Source organism: Panthera tigris, chromosome A1 (genome assembly GCF_018350195.1).
Source record: "Panthera tigris isolate Pti1 chromosome A1, P.tigris_Pti1_mat1.1, whole genome shotgun sequence".
NCBI classification, from domain to species: domain Eukaryota; kingdom Metazoa; phylum Chordata; class Mammalia; order Carnivora; family Felidae; genus Panthera; species Panthera tigris.
Window position 1 is genome coordinate 116,300,573 of NC_056660.1, and position 26,153 is coordinate 116,326,725.

The following is a 26,153-nucleotide window of genomic DNA, read 5'->3' on the forward strand; positions in this document are numbered from 1 at the left end:
TAATTTTCCATAGAAAGTAATATTTGCAGGTTCCAGGGATTAAGATGTGGGCATATCTTTTAGGGGAGTTGCCATTCAACCCACTATAGTAAGCTAAAAATCACAAGGTAATACAACAGACAGCTGAAATAAAACTCAAAGTACAATACATCAAGTAAATGTTAGAAGTTTGAGGGGAAGAGGAGGAGATAAACAGAACAAACTCCCCCCCCAAGAAGTAGAAAGTTTAAATGTGTGTGTGTATAATATGTGTACATGTGTGTGTATACATATTTAAAGACACTTGAGTATTTTTGTAGTGTGAGGAAAAGAAGCAAGTAAAGAAGGAGATACTGAAGATGAGGCAGATTAAGAATGTAGATAAAGATGAAAAGTATGAAGGATAATGTTTTAAGAGGATAAGATTGGCTTTAAAAGTGGGGACCACTTTTCCTTAGTAGGCAATGAAAAAATAGAGAATATAAAAAAAAAATGTTGATATAAGAAGAGAGCCATTAAATTTATGTTTGATTACTTATCTCTCTGGGTAAATTATCTGAGAATGAAATGGTGGGAATGAGGCTGGGAATTTGAGAAGAGAAAGAAGAAAATCTAGAAGAATCTCTGTATGTAGGAGGAAAGAGTTATGAATTCATTTGAGAGCCCAATCAAGGTAAAGGTGAGAGTAAGCTTGTAGGGAATACAGAGATGATGGTGAAGTGGCATCCCTAAATGGAGAAGCTCAATAAGAGAGAAAATGAGTAGTTAGGCTGTGTATTGGAAGCTAAGGGAAATGTTAGAGGAATAATGTAAGTAGTTAGGTGCTTTTGGGGTGTCTGACGTATTATAAATAGTTGATCATATAATCAAGGTTAGGTAGAAAGGAAAGGGAAACAGGATGGAGCTTGATAAACAAGAACAACTAGAAAGAATCGAGGGACTGTTCCCACTATAAGAGTAAAGCTATGGTAATAAAAGTAATGGAACATTAGAGGAGGATGAGTTTAAGAGAATATCAAATACACTACCCATATTTTCACAGATGAGCAAAAATACAAAAATGAACTCAACTATTGTTTCCTGCAGATTTGTGCATAGAACAGGCAAGATAATTGTTGGAGCTGTACTGCATCCTTTTTTTTAAATTTTAAAATGTTTATTTTTAAGAGAAAGTGAGAAAGAGTCACAGCGCAAGTGGGGGAAGAGCAGAGAGAGGGGGAGACGGGATTGGAAGCAGGCTTCAGGCTCCAAGCTGTCAGCACAGAGCCAGACATAGGGCTTGAAGTGGTGAACCGTGAGATCATGATGTGATCTGAAGTTTGATTTTTAACCGACTGAGCCACTCAGGAGCCCCTGTACTGCATCTTTCATAGCCCTATTTCACCTGGAACTTTTTGGCTTGGTAAAGATAGTTGTAGCAGTAGGTAAATGTAAAATTTTCTTCCTTTCTTCCTTGCTAAAGATGTGTTAGCATCTACCTGTTGATTTTTGGAATATCAATTTAAATGATAGTAAGTTTTTTTCCAGTGATGGTGTGCAAGAGAAGAGGGAAGTTTAGCTTATTTGTAGTAATCTAAATTCCATCAAATAGATAGGATGCTACTTCTTGGCATGTTTTATACAAAGAGAAATTTAAAGCATTGTTATATTTTAATAGTCTAAATTGTTGTGTTTATGCACAAGTGTGCTCCCATACAAACTCATACACACATTGACAGGACACTTCCTTTAAATACAAATATTGTGTCCACATTTCACCGTCATATTTGGGGGAAGTTACAAATACAGTATATTTATTTAAAATCTGGTATATCACTTATTAATATTTTTCACAATCATTTGTTTTCTTCTTATAATTGATTGTGTTTCCATTTTGAGTCAATGGCTGTTGTGTGAGCAGTTATAAATAAATATTATAGGAAAAAGATATTCCCAAACAAAACCCCCAAAACTAGGCAGAACTGGAAACTGACTTCCAAAAGTAAATGCCGAAAATTCCTCTTTCAAAATTCTGCATGAAAGTTTCTGCAAAAATTTATTTGTGGAAAAATGGAATTCATCGACAAATTTTCAACTAGCATCCAATAAAAAGAAGAATGTACTGATTTACTGTCTCTGGAAAGAAAGACATTTAATCTTCAGTTGGGTATTTGCAGTGAAAAACCTCACGAAATGCAAAAAAAAAACCCCAACCCTACATCAACGGAAAATAGGAATACTGAATCATGTTTACAGTTACAAATTCATGCGCTTGGTGTCGCTCTTCACTGAGAACGTTTGCCTGAAGAACGTGCCTCCGCTTCTTCCGTCCTGCAGAAGATTTGGCAGATAGTGGAAAACCTCTAGTGAATCCTTCCCCAATAGAAGGCCGTGAGAATCAGTTTGCGGTAAGGTATTACATATACATTAAGCTATCTTTGAATCCTTTTGAGTGTACCATGCTGTTTTCCTGGCGAGGAGGCCCCGGAGCCCTGAGTTTTCTCCAGTCGCTTCTGCTGCTCACAGCCTGGGAGGCTGGGAGCGGCCAGATCCACTACTCGGTCCTGGAAGAGGCCAAACACGGCACTTTTGTGGGCCGAATCGCACAGGACCTGGGGCTGGAGCTGGCAGAGCTGGTGCGACGCCAATTCCGGGTGGTGTCCAAAGGCCGCGGGGACCTACTGGAGGTAAATCTGCAGAATGGAATTTTGTTTGTGAATTCTCGGATCGACCGGGAGGCGTTGTGCGGGCGGAACGCGGAGTGCAGCATCCACCTGGAGGTGATCGTGGACAGGCCGCTGCAGGTTTTCCATGTGGAGGTGGAGGTTAAAGATATTAACGACAACCCGCCTGTGTTCCCTGAAAGTAAGAAAAGAATAATCATTGCAGAATCTAGACCCCCAGAAACTCGGTTTCCACTAGATGGCGCATCCGATGCAGATATTGGAGTAAACTCAGCCTTGACCTACCGAATCGATCCCAACGACTATTTCGCTTTGGACACACAAAACAATCGTGAACAAACGTCTTCGTTGTCACTTGTGTTGAGAAAATCATTGGACAGAGAGCAAATTCAGGAGCATAGTTTATTATTGACAGCCAATGATGGGGGTAAACCGGAGATGACCGGCACAGTTCAGTTGCTGATCGAAATTCTGGATGTGAATGACAATGCCCCAGAATTTGACCAATTCATTTATAAAGTGACGGTATTAGAGAACGCATTTAATGGTACATTAGTGATCAAGCTAAATGCCACAGATCTTGATGATGGTACGAATGGAGACATAAGCTACTCATTTAGAAGGCCTGTATCTCCTGCAGTGCTGAATGCATTTATCATAAATCCTAACAGTGGAGAAATTAGAACAAAGGGTAAACTAGATTTCGAAGAAAAGAAATTGTACGAAATACCGGTGGAGGCAATAGACAAGGGGAATATTCCAATGGCAGGTCATTGTACCATTTTGGTGGAAGTACTAGATATAAACGATAATATCCCACATATTACCATCACTTCTCTGTCACTCCCGGTACGAGAGGATGTTCAGGTGGGCACTGTCATCGCCTTGATCAGCGTGTCCGACCGTGACTCTGGCGCCAACGGGCAGGTGACCTGCTCACTAACACCCCATGTCCCCTTCAAGCTGGTGTCCACTTTCAAGAATTACTATTCGCTGGTGCTGGACAGCGTCCTGGACCGCGAGAGCGTGTCGGACTATGCTGTAGTGGTGACCGCACGGGACGGGGGCTCGCCTTCGCTGTCGGCCACGGCCAGCGTGTCCGTGGAAGTGGCCGACGTGAACGACAACGCGCCGGCATTCGCGCAGGCCGAGTACACGGTGTTCGTGAAGGAGAACAACCCTCCCGGCTGCCACATCTTCACGGTGTCCGCGCGGGACGCGGACGCGCAGGAGAACGCGCTGGTGTCCTACTCGCTGGTGGAGCGGCGGGTGGGCGAGCGTGCGCTGTCGAGCTACGTGTCGGTGCACGCGGAGAGCGGCAAGGTGTACGCGCTGCAGCCGCTGGACCACGAGGAGCTGGAGCTGCTGCAGTTCCAAGTGAGCGCGCGCGACGCGGGCGTGCCTCCGCTGGGCAGCAACGTGACGCTGCAGGTGTTCGTGCTGGACGAGAACGACAACGCGCCCGCGCTGCTGCCGCTGCCTGGGGCGGGCGGCGCGGGCGGCGCCGTGAGCGAGCTGGTGTGGCGGTCGGTGGGCGCGGGCCACGTGGTGGCGAAGGTGCGCGCGGTGGACGCCGACTCGGGCTACAACGCGTGGCTGTCGTACGAGCTGCAGCCGGCGGCGGGTGGCGCGCGCAGCCCGTTCCGCGTGGCGCTGTACACGGGCGAGATCAGCACGACGCGCAGCCTGGACGAGGCGGACTCGCCGCGCCAGCGCCTGCTGGTGCTGGTGAGGGACCACGGCGAGCCGGCGCTGACGGCCACGGCCACCGTGCTGCTGTCGCTGGTGGAGAGCGGCCAGGCGCCCAAGGCCTCGTCGCGGGTGTTGGCGGGCGCCGCCGGCGCGGAGGCGGCGCTGGTGGATGTCAACGTGTACCTGATCATCGCCATCTGCGCGGTGTCCAGCCTGCTGGTGCTCACGCTGCTGCTGTACGTGGCGCTGCGGTGCTCGGCGCCGCCCAGCGAGGGCGCGTGCGGGCCGGGGAAGCCCACGCTGGTGTGTTCCAGCGCGGTGGGGAGCTGGTCGTACTCGCAGCAGAGGCGGCAGAGGGTGTGCTCTGGGGAGGGTCCGCCCAAGACCGACCTCATGGCCTTTAGCCCCAGCCTTCCTCCGTGTCTGAGTTCTACAGAGGGAACAGGTGAAGGAGAAGCTGATTCAGAACGTTTGAAAGAGGTGAGTTCGTATTTAAAACTGTCTTACTATTTTAGCCTTATTCACACTTTTATCGTTTAAGATTCATTCTCAATTGTAAGATTATTCTTTAATTTGCTCGTCGTTATGGAATTTAATGAGTATTATTGACATAGTGGGTCGAATTATTTTTCAGGTAAGTTTTAGTAAAAAGTCATAATAAACTGCCCATAACGGTAATCATTTGTGGCGGTTTTTTGTATTACACAGGGTTTCTAATTATTTGTTTCCTTTTTTAATGTTTATTTATTTTTGAGAGAGAGAGCGTGAGCGAGGGAGAGGCAGAAAGAGAGGGAGGGGCGGAGAGAGAGGGAGACAGAGGATCGGAAGTGGTGCTGAGATCCCAGAGCCTGATTCGGGGCTCAAACTCACGACCTGAGCTGAAGTAGACCACTTACCTGACTGAGCCATCCAGGCACCCGTATTATCATTTATTTTCTGTGTGAGCATTTATAAGAAACCACACGTTGTGAATACTTAAGCATTTAGAAGAGGTTTGTTTTAAAGAGGCTAACCAGAATTTTAAAACTTTAAATGTTTTTATAAAATTTATACATATGCCATTTTACGTGTTTTATTTTAAAGAGGACATAATCTTTTACATAAATGCCCTTTAAAGGTGCATTTTTGTTTCTTTAAAAAAATTTTTTTTCCGGGGGCTCCTGGGTGGCTCAGTGGGTTAAGTGTCCGACTTTGGCTTTGGTCACGATCTCACAGTTCGTGGGTTGGAGGCCCGTGTTGGGCTCTATGCTGACAGCTTAGACCCTGGAGCCTGCTTCGGATTCTGTGACTCCCCCTCTCTCTGTCCCTCCCCTGATCGCATTCTGTCTGTCTGTCTCTCAAAAATAAATAAACATTAAAAAAAATTTTTAAAGGGGCGCCTGGGTGGCTTAGTTGGTTGGGCGTGCAACTTTGGCTCAGGTCATGATCTCAAAGTTTGTGAGTTTGAGCCCCCCCCCCCCCAGGGGGCTCTGTGCTTACAGCTCAGAGCCTGGAGCCTGCTTTGGATTCTATGTCTCCCTCTCTCTCGGTCCCTAACCCACTCGCATTCTGTCTCTGTCTCAAAAATAAATAAACAACAAAAAAAAATTTTTTAAGTTTTTTTGGCTTGGTCCCTCCTCATTTTCTTCTAGTCACATCACCATTCCTGTCAGGTATCCAGTACAAACAGGCTTGTAATTTTCCTTTCACATATTTATTTGCAGTCATTGGATTGCTACACACGTGCATACGTCTGGTGGCTTTTTGTTAGTGTTTATTTTAGTTTATTAGGATAGATAATGCATTTTACATTTCCTCAATTACCAATACCTTTGGAAATCCCCACATATCTAATACTTTTGTATGTTGTCAGACAAGTATCCAATTTCTTTTTCGTTTTTGTTTTTCTTATTTTTTAAAGTAAGCTCCACAGGGGTGCCTAGGTGGCTCAGTCGGTTAAGCGTCTGACTTTGGCTCAGGTCATAATCTCACGGTTTGTGAGTTTGAGCCCTGCTCAGAGCCTGGAGCCTGCTTTGGATTCTGTGTCTCCTTCTCTCTCTGCCCCTCCCCCACTTGTGCTCTGTCTCTCTCTATTAAAAATAAATAAATGTAAAAATAAATTTAAAGTAGGCTCCACACCTAATGTGGAGCACAACATGCTGCGTGAACTCACAATTGGATGCTTTAAACAACTGAGCCACCCAGTTGCCCCATGATATTTTTAATAGCCGTGTAGTACCCCATAATACAGGGTGAATCATTGATATATTCAGTTATTCACCTGTTGATGAGTATTTTGTTTCAAGTATTCATTAGCCCTCCTAAACCATGGTGTACTATTACTTACATGTTTCTTATTTATTTATTAAAAATTTTTTACATTTATTGATTTTTATTTTTAATTTTTTTAAACATTTATTTAGGTTTGAGAGACAGAGCATAAGCAGGGGTGGGACAGAGAGAGAGGGAGACACAGAATCGGAAGTAGGCTCCAGGCTCTGAGCTGTCATCACAGAGCCCAACACGGGGCTCGAACTTATAAGCCATGAGATCATGACCTGAGCCAAAGTTGATGCTTAACCGACTGAGCCACCCAGGCGCCCCTACATTTATTTGTTTATTTTGAGAGAGAGAGAGAGAGAGAGAGAGAGAGAGAGAGCGCACGAGCCAGGGAGGGGCAGAGAGAGAGGGAGGGAGAGAATTCCAAGCAGGCTCTGTGCTGTCTGGATCCAGATCCTGGGCTCAATCTCACCAACCTTGAGATCATGACTGGAGCCTAAATCAAGAGCCTGACGCTTAACCTACTGAGTCACCCAAGCACCCCTCATTTATATATTTCTAAAATATTGGTGGTTTCATTTCTGTGAAATTCATTTTCAGATGTGGAATTGACACATCAAAGGGTATTAATAATTTTAATTTTCAAATGTTTTGCTAGAGTACTTTTCAAGAATTTTGTAGTACTTTTAATTTCCACCAAGTTATGAGCAACCTCTTTTATCTCTAAAAGCAAAAGCAGTCTTACATTCTGCCAGTGTGATATCTCATTGTTGCTTTAATTCCTACATACTACCAGTGAACTTCAGCATACTGTCATTTATGTTTGGTTTTCTTTGATTTATCAATTAAATTCTTTTCCCATTTTTATTTGAAAAAAAATGTTTTCAGTTTGAGAAAGTTCTTTTTAAAATATAGATATTAACTTTTATCTTCTACCTATATCACAAATATTTTTTCTCCTATACAACTTATATTGATGTAGTTATGTATATTTTGCCATATAAAGGTGTTTTTTACATTTCTGAACTAAAATACATCTATTTTTCTTTTATGGATTTTACAGTCTCCATGTTTATTTAGGAAGATCTTAATTTTTATATGGAACATCCATTAATTAAATTAATTTAATAAACATTTATTTCTAATTTAAGTTAATTTGAAAAATTGAAGTATAATTGACATATAACATTATATTCGTTTCAGATATACATATAATGGTTTGACATTTGTATATATTGGAAAATGATCACCACAATAAGTCTAGTTAACACCTATCACCATACATAGTTGCAACTTTTTTTTCTTGTAATTAGAACTTTTCCTATATACTCTTTTAGCAACTTTGTTTTTAATATTTATTTATTTTGAGAGAGAGTGAGAGCAGGGGAGGAGAGAGAGAGAGAGAGAAAGAGAGAATGGGAGAGAGAATTCCAAGCCAGCTTCATGCTGTCAGTGCAGAGCCTGACTTGGGGCTCAAACTCACAAACTCAGATCATGACCTGAGATAAAATCAAGAGTTGTAGGCTTAACTGACTGAGCCACCCAGACATCCCTAGCAACTTTCAAATATACAATTTAGTATTATTAAGTATAGTCACTGTACTGTACATTATGTCCCCAGAACTTATTTATTTTATAACCAGAAGTTTGTACCTCTTGCTCACCTTCAGTCATTTTGCCCACTCCCACCCCCTGCAAATGGCAAACACCAATCCATTCTCTGTATAGTTTGGGGTTTTTTAAGGTTCCACACCAGTGAGATCATTTTTCTTTTTTTCTTTTTTATTTATTTTTTAAAATTTACATCCAAATTAGTTAGCATATAGTGCAACAATGATTTCAGGAGTAGATTCCTTAGCGCCTCTTACCCATTTAGCCCATCCGCCTCCCACTACCCCTCCATAACCCTCAGTTTGTTCTCCAAATTTATGAGTCTCTTCGGTTTTGTCCCCCTCCCTGTTTTTATATTATTTTTTTCCCTTATGTTCATCTGTTTTGTCTCTTAAAGTTCTCATATGAGTGAAGTCAAAGGATTTTTGTCTTTCTCTGACTGACTGATTTCACTTAGCATAATACTCTCCACTTCTATCCACATAGTTGCAAATGGCAAGATTTCATTCTTTTTGATTGCCGAGTAATACTCCATTGTGTGTGTGTGTGTGTGTGTGTGTGTGTGTGTGTGTGTGTGTATCACATTTTCTTTATCCATTCATACATTGATGGACATTTGGGCTCTTTCCATACTTCGGCTATTGCTGATACTGCTGCTATAAACATGGGGGTGCATGTGTCCCTTCGAAACAGCACGCCTGTATCCCATGGATAAATGCCTGGTAGTGCAATTGCTGGGTTGTAGGGTAGATCTATTTTTAGTTTTTTGAGGAACCTCTATACTGTTTTCCGGAGTGGCTGCACCAGCTTGCATTCCCATAGTGAGATCATTTTTCTTTTTTTTTTATGTTTATTTTTTTTTTTAAGAGAGAGAGAGACGCAGAGCATGAGTAGGGGAGGGGCAGAGAGAGAGAGAGGGAGACGTAGAATCCGAAGCAGGCTTCAGGGTCCAAGCTGTCAGCGCAGAGCCCGATGCGGGGTTCGAACTCACAAACTGTGAGATCATGACCTGAGCTGCAGTCGGACGCCCAACCAACTGAGCCACTCAGACGCCCCTTGAGATCATTTTTCTTAAAGTAGTTATTTCTTGCTGTAAACTTACCTCTTAGCACTGCTTTTGCTGCATCCCCTAAGTTTTACTATGTTGTGTTTCCATTTTCACTTCTTTCAAAATATCTTCTATTTCCCTTTTGTTTCATCTTTGACCCACTGTTTTTAAGGAGTGTGTTGTTAAATTTCCAAGTATTTGTGAATTTTCCCATTTTCCTCTGGTTATCGACTTCTAGTTTCATATGATTATGGTCAGAAAAGATACTCTGTATGATTTTAGTCTTTTAAAATTTGCTGAGACTTACTTTGTGACCTAATACATGATCTATCCTGGAGAATGTTCCATGTGCTCTTGAGAGGACTTTGTATTCTGTTGAAGTTGGTGGGTATGTTCTGTACATGTCTATTAAGTCCATTTGTTCTAGTTCAGTGTTTTCATACTGATTTTCTGTCTGGATTATCTCTCCATTGATGAAAGTGGGTGTACTGAAGTTCTCTGCTATTACTGTAATGTCATCTATTACTTCCTTCAGATAAGTTGGTATTTGATTTATATATTTATGTGCTGTGATGTTGGGTAGATATATAACAATTGTTATATTCTTTTGTTGACTTTTATCACAATATAATGACCTTTGTCTCCTGTTATGGTTTTTTACTTAAAGTCGGTTTTATCTAAGTATAGCTACTCCTCTTCTCTCTTTTGGTTTCCATTTGCACAGAATATATTTTTCCTTCTCTTCATTTGTTTGTTTGTTTGTTTGTTTGTTTATTTATTTATTTATTTATTTATTTATTTTAGAGAGAGTGAGCACAGGGTGGGGGACAGAGCAGGGGGGAGAATCTCAAGCAGGCTCCATGCTTAGAGTGGAGCTCAATGTGGGGCTTGATCTCAAGACCATGAGATCGTGACCTGAGCCTAAATTAAGAGTCAGATGCTTAACTGACTGAGTCATTCAGGTGCCCCACAATTTACATCTTTTCAAAGGGTGTATCCATTAACAAATAATTATAACTATCACTAGTTTTAATATATCTGTTCTTTGACTCTTAAAGTAGTTATGGCACCACTGTATTACAATATTAGAGTATTCTGAATCTGACTCTATACTTACTTTACCAGACTGTGGTATATTTTCATATGTTTTCATGTTACTAGTCATCACCCTTTCATTTCAGCTGGAAGAACTCCTTTCAGCGTTTCTCATAAGGCAGGTCTAATGGTGATGAACTCCCTGAGCCTTTTTTTTTTTTAATTGGGGAAAGTCTTTATCTTGTCTCATTTCGAAGGATAATTTTACTGCATAACATATCCTTGGTTGGTGGCTTATTTTTATTTCAGCACATTGAATATATCAACCATTCTCTCCTGGCCTGCGGTGTTTCTGCTGAGAAATCTGTTAATAGCCTAATGGGGGTTTGCTTGTATGAGAGAAATTTTTTTTCTCTTGTGTTTTTAAAATTCTTTCTTTGTTTTATACAGTTTTATTATAATTCATCTTAGGGAAGAGTGTTTCAGATTGAAATTTTGGGGTGACCTACTAGCTTCATGAACTTGGATGTCCAAATCTTTCCTAATATTTGAGAAGTTCTCTGTCATTATTTCTTTAAATAAGCTTTCTACCCTTTTCCCTCTTCTCCTTCTGTGACTCCAATGATTGTTTCTTTTTAAAGGTGTCCCATAAATTCCATATGTCCCAAAGGTTTTCTTCATACCTTTCTCTATTTTTTGTTGTTGTTGCTCCTTTTGACTGGGTTATTTAAATTATCTTTGTTGCTCCCTCTAGTGTCTGTCGGCAGCATTTCAGTTTTCTGGTTCTACAGCAGTAAGCTCTTCTGTTCTCAGTGGCCAGTAGGCATCCAAGTGTGCTGGTTTCCTGTCAGCACCCCTAGTCAGGTAGACAGATACCAATTCCTTAGATAGCTTTCCGAAAACCCAAAAGGCTAGACACACCCTCACTTCTCTCCCTCCTTCCTGAAGGAGCAAGCTGACCCCTTGCTATTTTTGTTCTCTATAGCCCCCAGGCATCCAAACAATGCCAGTTCCATCAGTTCTCTGTTTGAGGCAATACAGAAACTAGTCCTTTAGACAGCCCTGAGACACGTTATACTCTTCTCTTTCCCCTTGAAGGTGAAGTAGTGACAGTATTCTTTCCGGGTGCTGAGGTGTACCAGTATGGGTGAGGGGCTGATGTGAGCAAAGTTAAAATGATCTTTCCTACTGATTTCAGTGCAGCTCTTTCAGCCTTGTGTTCACCTGGGGTACTCCAGCTTCTTAACTGGATTCTGGAATCCTCAAAAATGAATTTTGGCTTATATATCATTGTTAATGGTTATTTTTGTGTGGGAATAAGGGCTGGGAATTCCTATTCTGACATTTTGCTGGCATCATTTTGATACATTTTGAGTTAATTTTTGTAGCAGGTGTGAGGTAGTGATCCAACTTTATTCTTTTGCAAGTGGATATCCAGTTATCCTGGCATCATTTATTGAAAAGAACTATCCTTTTCCTGTTGAAATGTTTGGGAACCATTGTTGAAAATCAATTGATCAATAAATGTGGGAGTTCATTCCTGGATTTTGATTCTATTCCTTTGATTTATATGTCTATCCTTATCCCAGTACCACATTGCTTTCATTATTGTAATTTTGTGGCAAGTTTTAAAATCAGGAACTATTAGTGCTCCAACTTTGTTCTTTTTTTCAAGATTGTGTTGGCTGTTCTGTGTGATTTGCATTTCCATGTGACTTTTAGGATCAGTTTATCAATTTCTGCAAGGAAGCCAGCTTACTTTTGATAGGGATCAATTTGTAGATCAATTTGGGCAGTATTGCCATCACCATCTTAACTATAAAAAGTCTTCTGATCCATGAACGTGGGATTTTCCCCCCATTTACTTAGTTCTTTAGTCCCTTTCAACAATGTTTTGTAGTTTTCAGAGTATGCATTTTATATTTATTTTGTTACATTTATTCCTTAGTATTTTGAGTTTTTGATGCTATTATAAATGGAATTGTTTTCTTATTTCATTTTTTGTTGGTTCATTTTTAGAATGGTTAGTGTGTAAACTCTAATTGATGGATTTTTAAAATGTATATTCAAGTTAGTTAACATACAGTGTAGTCTTTGCTTCAGGAGTAGAACCCAATTATTCATCTGTTACGTATGACACCCAGTGCTCATCTTGAAAAGTGCCCTTCTTAATGCCCATCACCCATTAAACGCACCCTCCCACCCACCCACACCCTTCTAGAAACCCTCAGTTTGTTCTCTGTATTTAAGAGTTTTTTATGGTTTGTGTCTCTCTCTGTTTTTTTCTTATTTTTTCTTCCCTTCCTCTATGTTCATCTGTTGAGTTTCTCAAATTCCACGTATGAGTGAAATCCTATGGTATCTTTCTCTGACTGACTTATTTTGCTCAGCATAATGCCCTCCAGTTTCATTCACGTTGTTGAAAATGGCAATATTTCATTCTTTTTCATTGCCGAGTAGTATTTCATTGTGTATATGTACCACATCTGCTTTATCCATTCATTAGTTGATGGACATTTGGGTTCTTTCCATAGTTTGGCTATTGTTGATAGCACTGCTATAAACATTGGGGGTGTATGTGCCCCTTTGAATCAGCATTTTTGTATCCTTTGGATAAATTCCTTGCAATGCAATTGCTAGGTTGTAGGGTAGTTCTATTTTTAATTTTTTTGAGGAACCTCTATACTGTTTTCCAAAGTGGCTGCACCAGTTTGCATTCCCACCAACAGTGCAAGAGGATTCCTCTTTCTCTGCATCCTCGACAACACCTCTTGTTTCTTGTGTTGTTAATTTTAGCCATTCTGATAGCTGTGAGGTGATATCTCATTGTGGTTTTGATTTGTAATTTCCCTGATAATAAGTGATGTTGAGAATCTTTTCATGTGTCTGTTATTCATCTGGATGTCTTCTTTGGAAAAGTGTCTGTTCATATCTTGTGCCCATTTCTTCACTGGATTGTTTGTTTTGTGTTGAGTTTGGCAAGTTCTTTTTTTTTTTAATTTTAAATCCTTTATTTTTTAATTTTTTATGTTTTAGCTTAAAATAACAGAAATTTATTCTCTCAAAGTTCCAGAGTTAAGAAATCCAAACTCAAGACATCTGCAGGGTCATAGTCCCTCCTAACCTTCTAGAGAAGTGTTATTCCTTGCTCTTCCAGTTTCTGGAGGCTGGTAGCTATTTTTGGTATTTCTTGGCTTTTAGGTATCATTCTAACCGCCATGTCCATTTTCACATTGATTTCTTTGTTTTAAATGAAAAAAAATATTTTTTCAGGAATAGAACTTAGTGATTCTTCATTTACATATAACACCCAGTGCTCATCCCAACCAGTGTCCTCCTTAATGCCCCTCACCCCCTTAGCTCTTACCCCACCCAACACCCTGCCAGCAACCCTCAGTTTGTTCTCCATATTTAAGAGTCTTTTATGGTTTGCCTCCCTCTCTGTTTTTATATTATTTTTGCTTCCCTTCCTTTATGTTTATCTTTTTTGGGTCTTATTTATTTTTTATATTTATTTATTTTGGGGAGAATACAAGTGGGGGAGAGGTGGAGAGGGGGGCAGAGGATCTGAAGTGGGCTCTGCACTGACAGGCTGACAGCAGCAAGCCTGATGTGGGGCTTGAACTCATGTACCGTGAGATCATGTCCTGAACCGAAGTCAGACGCTCAAGTGACTGAGCCACCCAGGCGCCCTTGTTTTCTATCTTAAATTCCACATATGAGTGAAATCATATGATAATTGTCTTTCTCTGACTGACTTATTTCGCTTAGCATAACACACTCTAGTTCCATCCAAGTTGTTGCAAATGGCTTGATTTCATTCTTTTGGTAGCCAAGTAATATTCCATTGAATATATATACCACATCTTCTTTATCCATTCATCAGTCCATGGACATTTGAACTCTTTCCATACTTTGGCTATTGTCTATGGTGCTGCTGTAAACATTGGGGTGCATGTTCCCTGTAAATCAGCATTTTTGTATCCTTTGGATAAATACATAGTAGTGTAATTGCTGGGCCATAGAGTAGTTCAATTTTTAATTTTTTGAGGAACCTCCATTCATTTTTCTAGAGTGGCTATACCAGTTTGCACTCCCACCAGCAGTGCATAAGCATTCCCCTTTCTCCGCATCCTTGCCAACATCTCTTGTTGCCTGAGTTGTTAATTTTAGCCATTCTGACAGGTGAGGTAGTATCTCATCATCATGGTTTTGATTTGTATTTCCCTGATGATGAGTGATGATGAGTGATGTTGAGCATTTTTTTCATGTCTGTTATGTTCATATATTTTGCCCATTCATGTATTTTGTATTTTGCCCATTGCTATTCATGTATTTTGCCCATTGCTTCACTAAATTATTTGTTTTTTGGGTGTTAAGTTTGATAAGTTCTTTGTAGATTTTGGATACTAACCCTTTGTCTGGTATGTCATTTGCAAATATCGTCTCCCATTCTGTCAGTTGCCTTTTAGTTTTGTTGATTGTTTCCTTCACTGTGCAGAAGCTTTCTATTTTGATGAGGTCTCAATAGTTCATTTTTGCTTTTATTTCCCTTGCCTCCAGAGACATGTCAAGTAAGAAGGTGCTGTGGTCAGCGTCAAAGTGGTTGCTGCCTGTCTTCTCCTGCAGGATATTGATGGTTTCCTGTCTCACATTTAGGTCTTTCATCCCTTTAAATTTATTTTTGTGTATGGTGTAAGAAAGCGGTCCATTTTCATTCTTCTGCATATCACTGTACAGTTCTCCTAGCACCACTTGCTAAAGAGACTGTCTTTTTTCCATTGGACATTCTTCCCTGCTTTATTGAAGATTAGTTGGCCATATATTTGTGGGTCCATTTCTGGGTTCTATTCTGTTCAACAGATCTGTGTTTGTTTTTGTCCCAATACCATACTGTCTTGATGATGACAGCTTTGTAATACAGGTTAAGGTCCAGAATTGTGATGCTTCCTTCCTTGGTTTTCTTTTTCAACATTCCTTTGGCTATTTGGCTATTCTTTTGTGGTTCCATACAAATTTTAGGATTGTTTGTTCTAGCTCTGCGAAGAATGCTGATGTTATTTTGATAAGGATTGCATTGAATGCATAGATTGCTTTGGGTAACATCAACATTTATTTTTTTTAATTTATTTTTTTAAATATGAAATTTAATGTCAAATTGGTTTCCATACAACATCCAGTGCTCATCCCAACAGGTTTCCTCCTCAATGCCCATCACCCACCCTCCTCTCCCTCCCACCCCCCATCAACCCTCAGTTTGTTCTCAGTTTTTAAGAGGCTCTTATGTTTTGGCTCCTTCCCTCTCTAACCTCTTTTTTTTTCCTTGCCTTACCCCATGGTCTTCTGTTAAGTTTCCCAGGAACCACATAAGAGTGAAAACATATGGTATCCATCTTTCTCTGTATGACTTATTTCACTTAGCATAACACTCTCCAGTTCCATCCACATTGCTACAAAAGGCCATATTTCATTCTTTCTCATTGCCATGTAGTATTCCACTGTGTATATAAACCACAATTTCTTTATCCATTCATCAGTTGATGGACATTTAGGCTCTTTCCATAATTTGGCTATTGTTGAAAGTGCTGCTATAAACATTGCGGGTACAAGTGCCCCTATGCATCAGCACTCCTGTATCCCTTGGGTAAATTCCTAGCAGTGCTATTGCTGGGTCATAGGGTAGATGTATTTTTAATTTTTTGTGGAACCTCCACACTGTTTTCCAGAGTGGCTGCACCAATTTGCATTCCCACCAACAGTGCAAGAGGGTTCCCGTTTCTCCAAATCCTTGCCAGCATCTATAGTCTCCTGATTTGTTCATTTTCGCCATTCTGACTGGTGTGAGGTGGTATCTCAGTGTGGTTTTGATTTGTATTTCCCTGATGAGAAGCGACGTCGAGCATCTTTTCATGTGCTTGTTGGCCATCTGGATGTCTTCTTTAGAGAAGTGTCTATTCATGTTTTTTGCCCATTTCTTCACTGGATTATTTGTTTTTGGGGTGTGGAGTTTGGTGAGTTCTTTATAGATTTTGGATACTAGCCCTTTGTCTGATATGTCATTGGCAAATATCTTTTCCCATTCCGTTGGTTGCCTTTTAGTTTTGTTGATTGTTTCCTTTGCTGTGCAGAAGCTTTTTATCTTCATGAGGTCCCAATAGTTCATTTTTGCTTTTAATTCCCTCGCCTTTGGGGATGTGTCAAGTAAGAAATTGCTGCACCTGAGGTCAGAGAGGTTTTTTTCCTGCTTTCTCTTCTAGGGTTTTGATGGTTTCCTGTCTCACATTCAGGTCCTTTATCAATTTTGAGTTTATTTTTGTGAATGGTGTAAGAAAGTGGTCTAGTTTCATCCTTCTGCATGTTGCTGTCCAGTTCTCCCAGCACCATTGTTAAAGAGACTGTCTTTTTTCCATTGGATATTCTTTCCTGCTTTGTCAAAGATTAGTTGGCGATACTTTTGTGGGTCTAATTCTGGGGTGTCTATTCTATTCCATTGGTCTATGTGTCTGTTTTTGTGCCAATACCATGTTGTCTTGATGATTACAGCCTTGTAGTAGAGGCTAAAGTCTGGGATTGTGATGCCTCCCTCTTTGGTCTTCTTCTTCAAAATTACTTTGGTTATTTGGGGCCTTTTGTGGTTCCATACAAATTTTAGGATTGCTTGTTCTAGCTTCGAGAAGAATGCTGGCGCGATTTTGATTGGGATTGCATTGAATGTGTAGATAGCTTTGGGTAGTATTGACATTTTAACAATATTTATTCTTCCAATCCATGAGCATGGAATGTTTTTCCATTTTTTTATATCTTCTTCAATTTCCTTCATAAGCTTTCTATAGTTTTCAGAATACAGATCTTTTACATCTTTGGTTAGGTTTATTCCTAGGTATTTTATGCTTCTTGGTGCAGTTGTGAATGGGATCAGTTTCTTTATTTGTCTTTCTGTTGCTTCATTATTAGTGCATAAGGATGCAATTGATTTCTCTACATTGATTTTGTATCCTGCAACTTTGCTGAAGTCATGTATCAGTTCTAGCAGACTTTTGGTGGAGTCTACCCGGTTTTCTATGTATAATATGTCATCTGTAAAAAGTGAAAGCTTGACTTCATCTTTGCCAATTTTGATGCCTTTGATTTCCTTTTGTTGTCTGATTGCTGATGCTAGCACTTCCAACACTATGTTAAACAACAGCGATGGGAGTGGACATCCCTGTCGTGTTCCTGATCTCAGGGGGAAAGCTCTCAGTTTTTCCCCATTGAGGATGATATTAACTGAGGATGATATTAGCTTTTGTGATGTTTAAGTTTGTTCCTTCTATCCCTACTTTCTCGAGGGTTTTTATTAAGAAAGGATGCTGAATTTTGTCAAATGCTTTTTCTGCATCGATTGACAGGATGATATGGTTCTTATCTTTTCTTTTATTAATGTGATGTATCACATTGTTGCGAATGTTGAACCAGCCCTGCAGCCCAGGAATGAATCCCACTTGATCATGCTGAATAATTCTTTTTATATGCTGTTGAATTTGATTTGCTAGTATCTTATTGAGAAGTTTTGCATCCCTATTCATCAGGGATGTTGGCCTGTAGTTCTCTTTTTTTGCTGGGTCTCCGTCTGGTTTAGGAATCAAAGTAATGCTAGCTTCATAGAATGAGTCTGGAAGTTTTCCTTCCCCTTCTATTTTTTGGAACAGCTTGAGAAGGATAGGTATTATCTCTGCTTTAAATGTCTAGTAGAATTCCCCTGGGAAGCCATCTGGTCCTGGACTCTTATTCGTTGGGAGATTTTTGATAACTGATTCAATTTCTTTGCTGGCTATGGGTCTGCTCAAGTTTTCTATTTCTTCCTGTTTGAGTTTTGGAAGTGTGTGGGTGCTTAGCAATTTGTCCATTTCTTCCAGGTTGTCCAGTTTATTGGCATATAGTTTTCATAGTATTCCCTGATAATTGCTTGTATTTCTGAAGGATTGGTTGTAATAATTCCATTTTCATTTATGATTTTATCTATTTGGGTCATCTCCCTTTTCTTTTTGAGAAACCTGGCTAGAGGTTTATAAAGTTTGTTTATTAAAAAAAAAACAACTCTTGGTTTCATTGATCTGCTCTACAGTTTTTTTTAGATTCTATGTTGTTTACTTCTGCTCTGATCTTTATTATTTCTCCTCTTCTGCTGGGTTTGGGCTGTCTTTGCTGTTCTGCTTCTATTTCTTTTAGGTGTGCTGTTAGATTTTGTATTTGGGATTTTTCTTGTTTCTTGAGATAGGCCTGGATTGCAATGTATTTTCTTCTCAGGACTGCCTTCGCTGCTTCCCAAAGCATTTGGATTGTTGTATTTTCATTTTCATTTGTTTCCATATATTTTTAAATTTCTTCTCTGATTGCCTGGTTGACCCATTCATTCTTTAGTGGGGTGTTCTTTAACCTCCATGCTTTTGGAGGTTTTCCAGACTTTTTCCTGTGGTTGATTTCAAGTTTCATAGCATTGTGATCTGAAAGTGTGCATGGTATGATCTCAATTCTTTTATACTTATGAAAGGCTGTTTTGTGACCCAGTATGTGATCTATCTTGAAGAATGTTCCATGTGCACTCGAGAAGAAAGTATATTCTGTTGCTTTTGGATGCAGAGTTCTAAATATATCTGTCCTGTCCATCTGATCCAATGTATCATTCAGGGCCCTTGTTTCTTTATTGATCCTGTGTCTAGATGATCTGTCCATTGCTGCAAGTGGGGTATTAAAGTCCCCTGCAATCACCACATTCTTATCGATAAGCTTGCTTATGTTTGTGATTAATTATTTATATATTTGGGGGCTCCTGTATTCAGCGGATGGACATTTATAATTGTTAGCTCTTCCTGATGGATAGACCCTGTAATTATTATATAATGCCCCTCTTCATCTCTTGTTACAGCCTTTAAAGTCTAGTTTGTCTGATATAAGCATGGCTACTCCAGCTTTCTTTTGACTTCCAGTAGCATGATAGATAGTTCTCCATCCCCTCACTTTCAATCTGAAGGTGTCCTCAGGTCTAAAATGAGTCTCTTATAGACAGAAAATAGATGGGTCTTGTTTTTTTATCCATTTTGATACCCTCTGTCTTTTGGTTGGAGCATTTAGTCCATTTACATTCAGTGTTATTATAGAAAGATATGGGTTTAGAGTCATTGTGATGTCTGTAGGTTTCATGCTTGTAGTGATGTCTCTGGTACTTTGTGGTCCTTGCAACATTTCACTCACAGAATCCCCCTTAGGATCTCTTGTAGGGCTGGTTTAGTGGTGATGAATTCCTTCAGTTTTTGTTTATTTGGGAAAACCTTTATCTCTCCTTCTATTCTGGTTGACAGACTTGCTGGATAAAGGATTGTCAGCTGCATATTTTTTCTGTTCATCACATTGAAGATTTCCTGTCATTCCTTTCTGGCCTGCCAAGTTTCAGTAGATAGGTCTGCCACTACTCTTATAGGTCTACCTTTGTAAGTTAGAGCCTGTTTATCCCTCACTGCTTTCAGAATTTTCTCTTTATTCTTGTATTTTGCCAGTTTCACTATGATATGTCATGCAGAAGATTGATTTAAGTTACATCTGAAGGGAATTCTCTGTGCCTCTTGGATTTCAATGCCTTTTTCCTTCCCCAGATCAGGGAACTTCTCAGCTATGATTTGTTCAAGTATACCTTCAGCCCCTTTCTCTCTCTTCTTCTTCTGGAATTCCTATTATACGGATATTGTTCCATTTGATTGCATCACTTAGTTCTCTAATTCTCCCCTTATACTCCTGGATTTTTTTATCTCTCTTTTTCTCAGCTTCCTCTTTTTCCATAAGTTTATCTTCTAATTCACCTATTCTCTCCTCTGCTTCTTCAATCTGTGCTATGGCCGCCTCCATTTTATTTTGCACCACATTTATAGCATTTTTTAGCTCCTCGTGACTATTTCTTAGTCCCTTGATCTCTGTAGCAATAGATTCTCTGGTGTCCTCTATACTTTTCTCAAGCCCAGCAATTAATTTTATGACTATTATTCTAAATTCTTGCTCTGTTATATTGCTTAAATCATTTTTGATCAATTCATTAGCGGTAGCTATTTCCTGGAGTTTCTTTTCAGAATTCTTCCGTTTGGTCGTTTTGGATAGTTTCTGGGGTGGTGCAGAACTGCAGGGCACTTCCCCCATGCTGTCCGGAGTAACTTGTGTTGGTGGGCTGGGCCGCAGTCAGACCTGATGTCTGCCCCCAGCCCACCACTGGGGTCACAGTCAGACTGGTGTGTACCTTATCTTCCCCTCTCCCAGGGGCAGGACTCACTGTGGAGTGGTGTGACCCCTGTCTGGGCTACTTGCACACTGCCAGGTTTGTGGTGCTGCTTTGATGGGATCTGGCGTATTAGCCGGGGTGGATCTGCAAGGTGCACAGGGGCGGGAGGAGCAGGCTTAGCTAGTTTTGCTGGCAGTGGTCCCCTGGGGGAGGGGCCCTGCAGCACCCGGAGGGAGGCCAACCCCTCGGAGGGATGGATCCAAAGAAGCACAGTGTTAGGCATTTGTGTGGTGCAAGCAAGTTCAGTGATGGGAACTGGTTCCCTTTGGAATTTCGGCTGTGGGATGGGAGAAGGAAATGGCACCTGCCAGCACCTTTGTTCCCCCCACTGAGCTGAGCTCTGTCTTCCGGGGTTCAACAACTCTCCTCCCGGTGTCCTCTCACCCTCCCCGCTCTCCAAGAGCAGAGCCGTTGACTTTTAACATTCCAGATGTTAAGTCCCACCGGCTGTCAGAACTCACGGAGTTTGGTCCTCAGCTTTTGCAAACCAGACTTCGGGGGCTCTGCCTTGCTGGGCGGGCTGCCCACCTACCGCCACGGCTCCCTCTCCCTGGTCCTTGTAGCACGCATCACCTCTCTGCCCTTCCTACCCTCTTCCGTGGGCCTCTTGTCTGTGCTTGCCTCTAGTCCATTCTGCTAGTCTTCTGGTGGTTTTCTGGATTATTTAGGCAGATGTGGGTGGAATCTAAGCGATCAGCAGGATGAGGTAAGCCCAGCATCCTCCTACTCTGACATCTTCCTCCTAGCTTTTCTTAATAAATAGACCCCTTAATTATGATATAATGCCCTTCTTCATCTCTTTTTACAGTCGTTGTTTTAAAATCCAGTTTGTCTGATATAAGTATGGCTACTCCAGCTTTCTTTTGATGTCCATTAGCATAATAGATGGTTCTCCATCCCCTAACTTTCAATCTGCTGGTGTCCTCAGATCTAAAATGAGTCTCTTGTAGGCAGCATATAGATGGTCTTTTTTTTTTTATATATCCGTTCTGATACCCTATATCTTTTGATTGGGGCGTTTAGCCCATTTACATTCAGATTGATTATTGAAAGATATGGATTTAGTGCCATTGTGTTATCTGTAGATTCCATGTTTGTGGTGATGTCCTCTGGTACTTTGTAGTCTTTGATGCTTTCCACTCACAGAGTCCCCCTTAGGACCTCTTGCAGGGCTGGTTTAGTGATCATGAACTCCTTTAGTTTTTGTTTGTCCTGGAAAGTCTTTATCTCTCCTTCTATTCCAAATGATAGTCTTGCTTGATAAAGGATTCTTGGCTGCATATTTTTCATATTCAGAACATTGACTATTTCCTGCCACTCCCTTCTGGCCTGCCAAGTTTCAGTGGATAGGTCTGCTACTAACCTTATGTGTCTACCCTTGTAGCTTAAGGACATTTTACCCTAGCTTCTTTCAGAATTCTCTCTTTATCTTTGTATTTTGCCAGTTTCACCATGATATGTTACAGTGATTAACTGGTTTTTGTTGATTTTGAATGGAGTTTTCTCTGCCTCTTGGACTTGGATGTCAGTTCCCTTCCTCAGATTAGGGAAGTTCTCATCTATAACTTGTTAAAATAAACCTTCTGCCCTTTTCTCTTGCTCTTCTTCTTCTGACACTCCTATGATATGGATATGGTTTCATTTCATGGAATCACTTAGTTCTCTAATTGTCCCCTCATGACCTAGTAATTTCTTTTCCATCTTTGTTTCAGCTTCATTATTTTCCATAATTTTATCTTCTATTTCAGCTATTCTGCTGTCTGCTTCTTCCATCCTTGCTGTCACTGTATCTAGTTTATTTTGCATCTCAGTTGTAGCATTTTGAAATTCATCCTGACTAGTTCTTAGGTCTTTGATCTCTGCAGCAAGAGTTTCTCTGGTGTCTTCTATACTTTTTTCAGCCCAGGTATTAGTCTTATGACTGTTTTTCTAAATTCTTGTTCAGATATATTATTTATATCTGTTTTGAGCAATTCTCAGGCTGTGATTTCTTTTTTTAATTTTGTTTATATTAAAAAATTTTTTCTTAAATGTTTATTTATTTTTGAGACAGGGAGAGGCAGAGCATGAATGGGGGAGGGTCAGAGAGAGAGGGAGACACAGAATCTGAAGCAGGCTCCAGGCTCTGAGCTGTCAGCACAGAGCCCAACATGGGGCTCGAACTCACAGACCGTGAGCTCGTGACCTGAGCCAAAGTTAGACGCTTAACTGACTGAGCCACCCAGGCACCCCACTGGCTGTGATTTCTTTTTGACCTTTCTTTTGAGGGGAATTCCTCCATCTTGTCATTTTGACTAGGTTTTTGTCTTTTGTGTGTTTTAAAAGCTTGTTATGTGTTTTGCACCTGAGAGTACTACTATATTAAAAAGGGAGTCATACCCTCTCCAGGGCCTGGCACTCCAGGGAGTGTTTCTGCTGTATGTTGCGTGCACTCTGTTGTTGCATTTTAGCTGCTCTGTTCCACTGGTCAGTCCTCTGCAGAGCTCTTCCTTGATTGTAGTGGTGGAGTGTTTGGACCTTTAGGTAGGTGTGCTTTGATTTGTTGAAGTAACCCTAGAAAAATAAGGGAGGGTGAAAGCCTTATGCCGTAAAAAGAGAAAAATGAAAGGGGAGAAAAGTAAACCAGAGAATCAAAAAACTCGATCCTGCCAAACTATCTCCTTCCAACTGTGGAGATCCTTCTGCTGCTCTGCAGATCAATTTCCTGGGTGTTCCAAGTGATCTCAACCTCAAAACAGCTGTGTTTGAGGGATGAGGACAATCCTGGTCCCCCTACTGCTCTTCCATCTTAATTCCCCCTGAACTCTTTTTTTTTTATTTCTTTAAGGTCAATAGTAATGTCTCCTCTTTCATTTCTGGTTTTAATAATTTTCATTTTCTTGTCTTTTCTCTTGGTCAGTCTAGGTAAAGGTTTGTCAATTATGTTGATCTTTTCAAAGAACCAGCTTGTGGCTTCAGCTTCATTGTCTTTCTCTACTATTTTTCCATTATTTATTTCATTTATTTCTGCCATAATCCTATTTATTCTCTTTCTTTTGTTTGCTTTGGGTTTGGTTTGCTCTTATTTTTCCAGAAACTCAAAGTAGGAGGTTAGGTTATTGATATGAGGCATTTCTTCATTTTCTGTGTCAACATTACAGCTATACATTTTCCTCTGAGCACTGCTTTAGTTGCATCCCATAAGTTTCTCATATATTGTATCTTCATTTTCATTTGTCTCAGAGTGTTTTCTAATTTTCCTTGCTCTTCTTTGACCCATTGGATACTTTAGCATATGTGATTTAATTTCCACATATTTGTGAATTTCTCAAATTTCATTTTGTTATTGATTTCTAATTTCTTTCCATTGTGGTCAGAGAACACACTTTGTATGGTATCAATACTTTTAACTTTATTGAAGCTTATTTTATGCTTAGTGTTGGGAAGGGCAGTCTAATTTGTAGTCTTTCAACCTTTACTTATTCACATAAGAATGGGCCTTGGACTTGGAACACTTCCTTACCAAGAGATAAGGAGTTCACACAGCCTGTCCTAGGCTTATCATCTTGTGTGGAAATATCATTCCCTATTTTAGGCTCAGTGAAGCACTTTTGTTTCTGCTTAGAGTGTATGAATCATATGGCATCTGACCAGTCCCACTGTTAGTCTTCTGTGGAAAGGGGTAAAGGTTTTTCCACTGCGGTACAAGAGTGCACACAGTCATATTGCCCTGCTATAGCCTCTAGGAGAAACCCACTGGCCTTGGGGTACTGATGCTCAAAACTGAAATTGATTACCACACTTTCCAAAGCTCCAGTGGCCAGAATTCACTCTTAGCACTCTCTCACATCTTGGTCCAGTTTTCATGGCACTTAGTAACTTCTTTTCATATGTATTATGCTTGAAGTCCAAATGTTTTATAGAATCTCATCAAAGATGAAAGCTAATAATGTCACTGAACTCTTTTTAGTTCTAATTATTTTTTTCTTTAATTTTCTTGGATTTTATGAGTAGAAAATTATATCAGCTATAAACTTATCTTGTAACCATACATGTTATCCTCTTTCTAACACACACACACACACACACACACACACACACAGAGTCACACTTTCTTATCTTGTGTTGTTTAGAGTATCCAAGTCAGTATTGAATAATACTATGACATGAAATGTCTTGTTATGCTCATGATTTTTCATGGAAATAATTCTGGTGTTTTACTGTTTAAAATGAAGATGGTCATTTGTAACAGCTGTCAAATGTTATCAAATTTCTTTTAAGAATCTATCATAATGATGATCTAGTGATATTTGTTTAGCATGTTTTGAAACCATAATGTGAGATTTGTATGTTGTCTTTTTTTGGATAATGTTGATAGTGTCTTGTTAGATTTTTTTTAAAGTTTATTTATTTTGAGAAGGGGAGAGAACACAGGGGAAGGACAGAGGGAAAATCCCAAGTAGGCTCTGAGCTGTCAGTGCAGAGCCCAGTGCGGGGCTTGATCTCACCACCATGAGATCATGACCTGAACAGAAATAAAGAGTCAAACATTTAATCAACTGGGCCACTGAGGTGCCCTTCTTGGTTTAATTTTTACTTCAGGTTAGGTACTGTCTAATAAACTGATGTCTGGTGGGGTTGCTGGTAAAGGTTTCAGGCCTTCCTTTTCAGCTACACTTGATGAAAACTTTCATCCGCAGCTCAGAGGAAGATGTGGTGTTACTACTTACCAAATACATAGCAATATGAAATTGGAATGTAGGTAAAATATATTATGTGATTGAACTAGATAGGTTAGCTCTTAACACAATGACATTCATCATATTTGAGTAAAAAGAAAAAGTATAAAAGTCTAGGACTTTCTGATCTGTGGCTTAAGAGTATCTCAAAAAAAATAGGTGTGAATTTTAGTTTTCAATCCATGATTAAAAAAGTATGTGATATGGGTGTTAAAGAGCTAGATGCAATTTTAGACTCTTTTCCTTGATTTATAGTATTTTGAATGAAAGTGATGCAGGGGCACCTGGGTGACTCAGTCGGTTAAGTTTCTGACTCTTGGTTTTGGCTGCACTTGGGTCATGATCTTGGGGTTGTGAGAAAGAGCCCGATGCTCCAATTCTCTCTCTCTCTCCCTTTACCATTTGCATTCTCTCTCTCTCTCCCTCTCTCTCAAAAAAAAAAAAAAAAAGTGATGCAGGCTGGCTGGGTTCAAGGAGCCAGAGGGGGTCCCACAGGACCAGCAAAGGGGGTCCTTGGCTTTTCCCAGGATGGAAATCAAACATGAACCAAAAGGAAGTGAGAGCAGAGTTCATTGAAGATACAGAGAGAGAGCAGATTCAGACAGAGAGTCTGAGAAACTCAGAAGGAAGGTAGGGGCCTAGGTCCTAGCAAGAACTGAAGCAGGAAAAGGAGCAAAAAAGGCAGTTTTTAAATTTTTTTTTTAACGTTTTTATTTTTGAGACAGAGAGAGACAAAGCATGAACGGGGGAGGGTCAGAGAGAGGGAGACACAGAATCCGAAACAGGCTCCAGGCTCTGAGCTGTCAGCACAGAGCCCGACGCGGGGCTCGAACTCACGGACCACG

General features: G+C 40.3%; 1 protein-coding gene across 3 annotated transcripts in view; it reads left to right on the forward strand.

The window, feature by feature from the left end:
* The window catches only part of LOC102955497 (protocadherin alpha-C2), a 128,216-nt gene that overhangs the window by 7,662 nt on the left and 94,401 nt on the right, over window positions 1-26,153 (forward strand). Inside the window, exon 1 of one of the 3 annotated variants that reach the window (XM_042985451.1) lies at window positions 2,282-4,814. The exons of 1 other annotated variant lie outside the window; for it this stretch is intronic. In XM_042985451.1, the coding sequence (XP_042841385.1) occupies window positions 2,418-4,814 (2,397 nt within the window). In that variant the 5' untranslated portion in view covers window positions 2,282-2,417. Of the gene's footprint in view, window positions 1-2,281; window positions 4,815-26,153 lie in introns of those variants that run through there. One more of the 3 variants, XM_042985444.1, reaches the window with a different exon arrangement.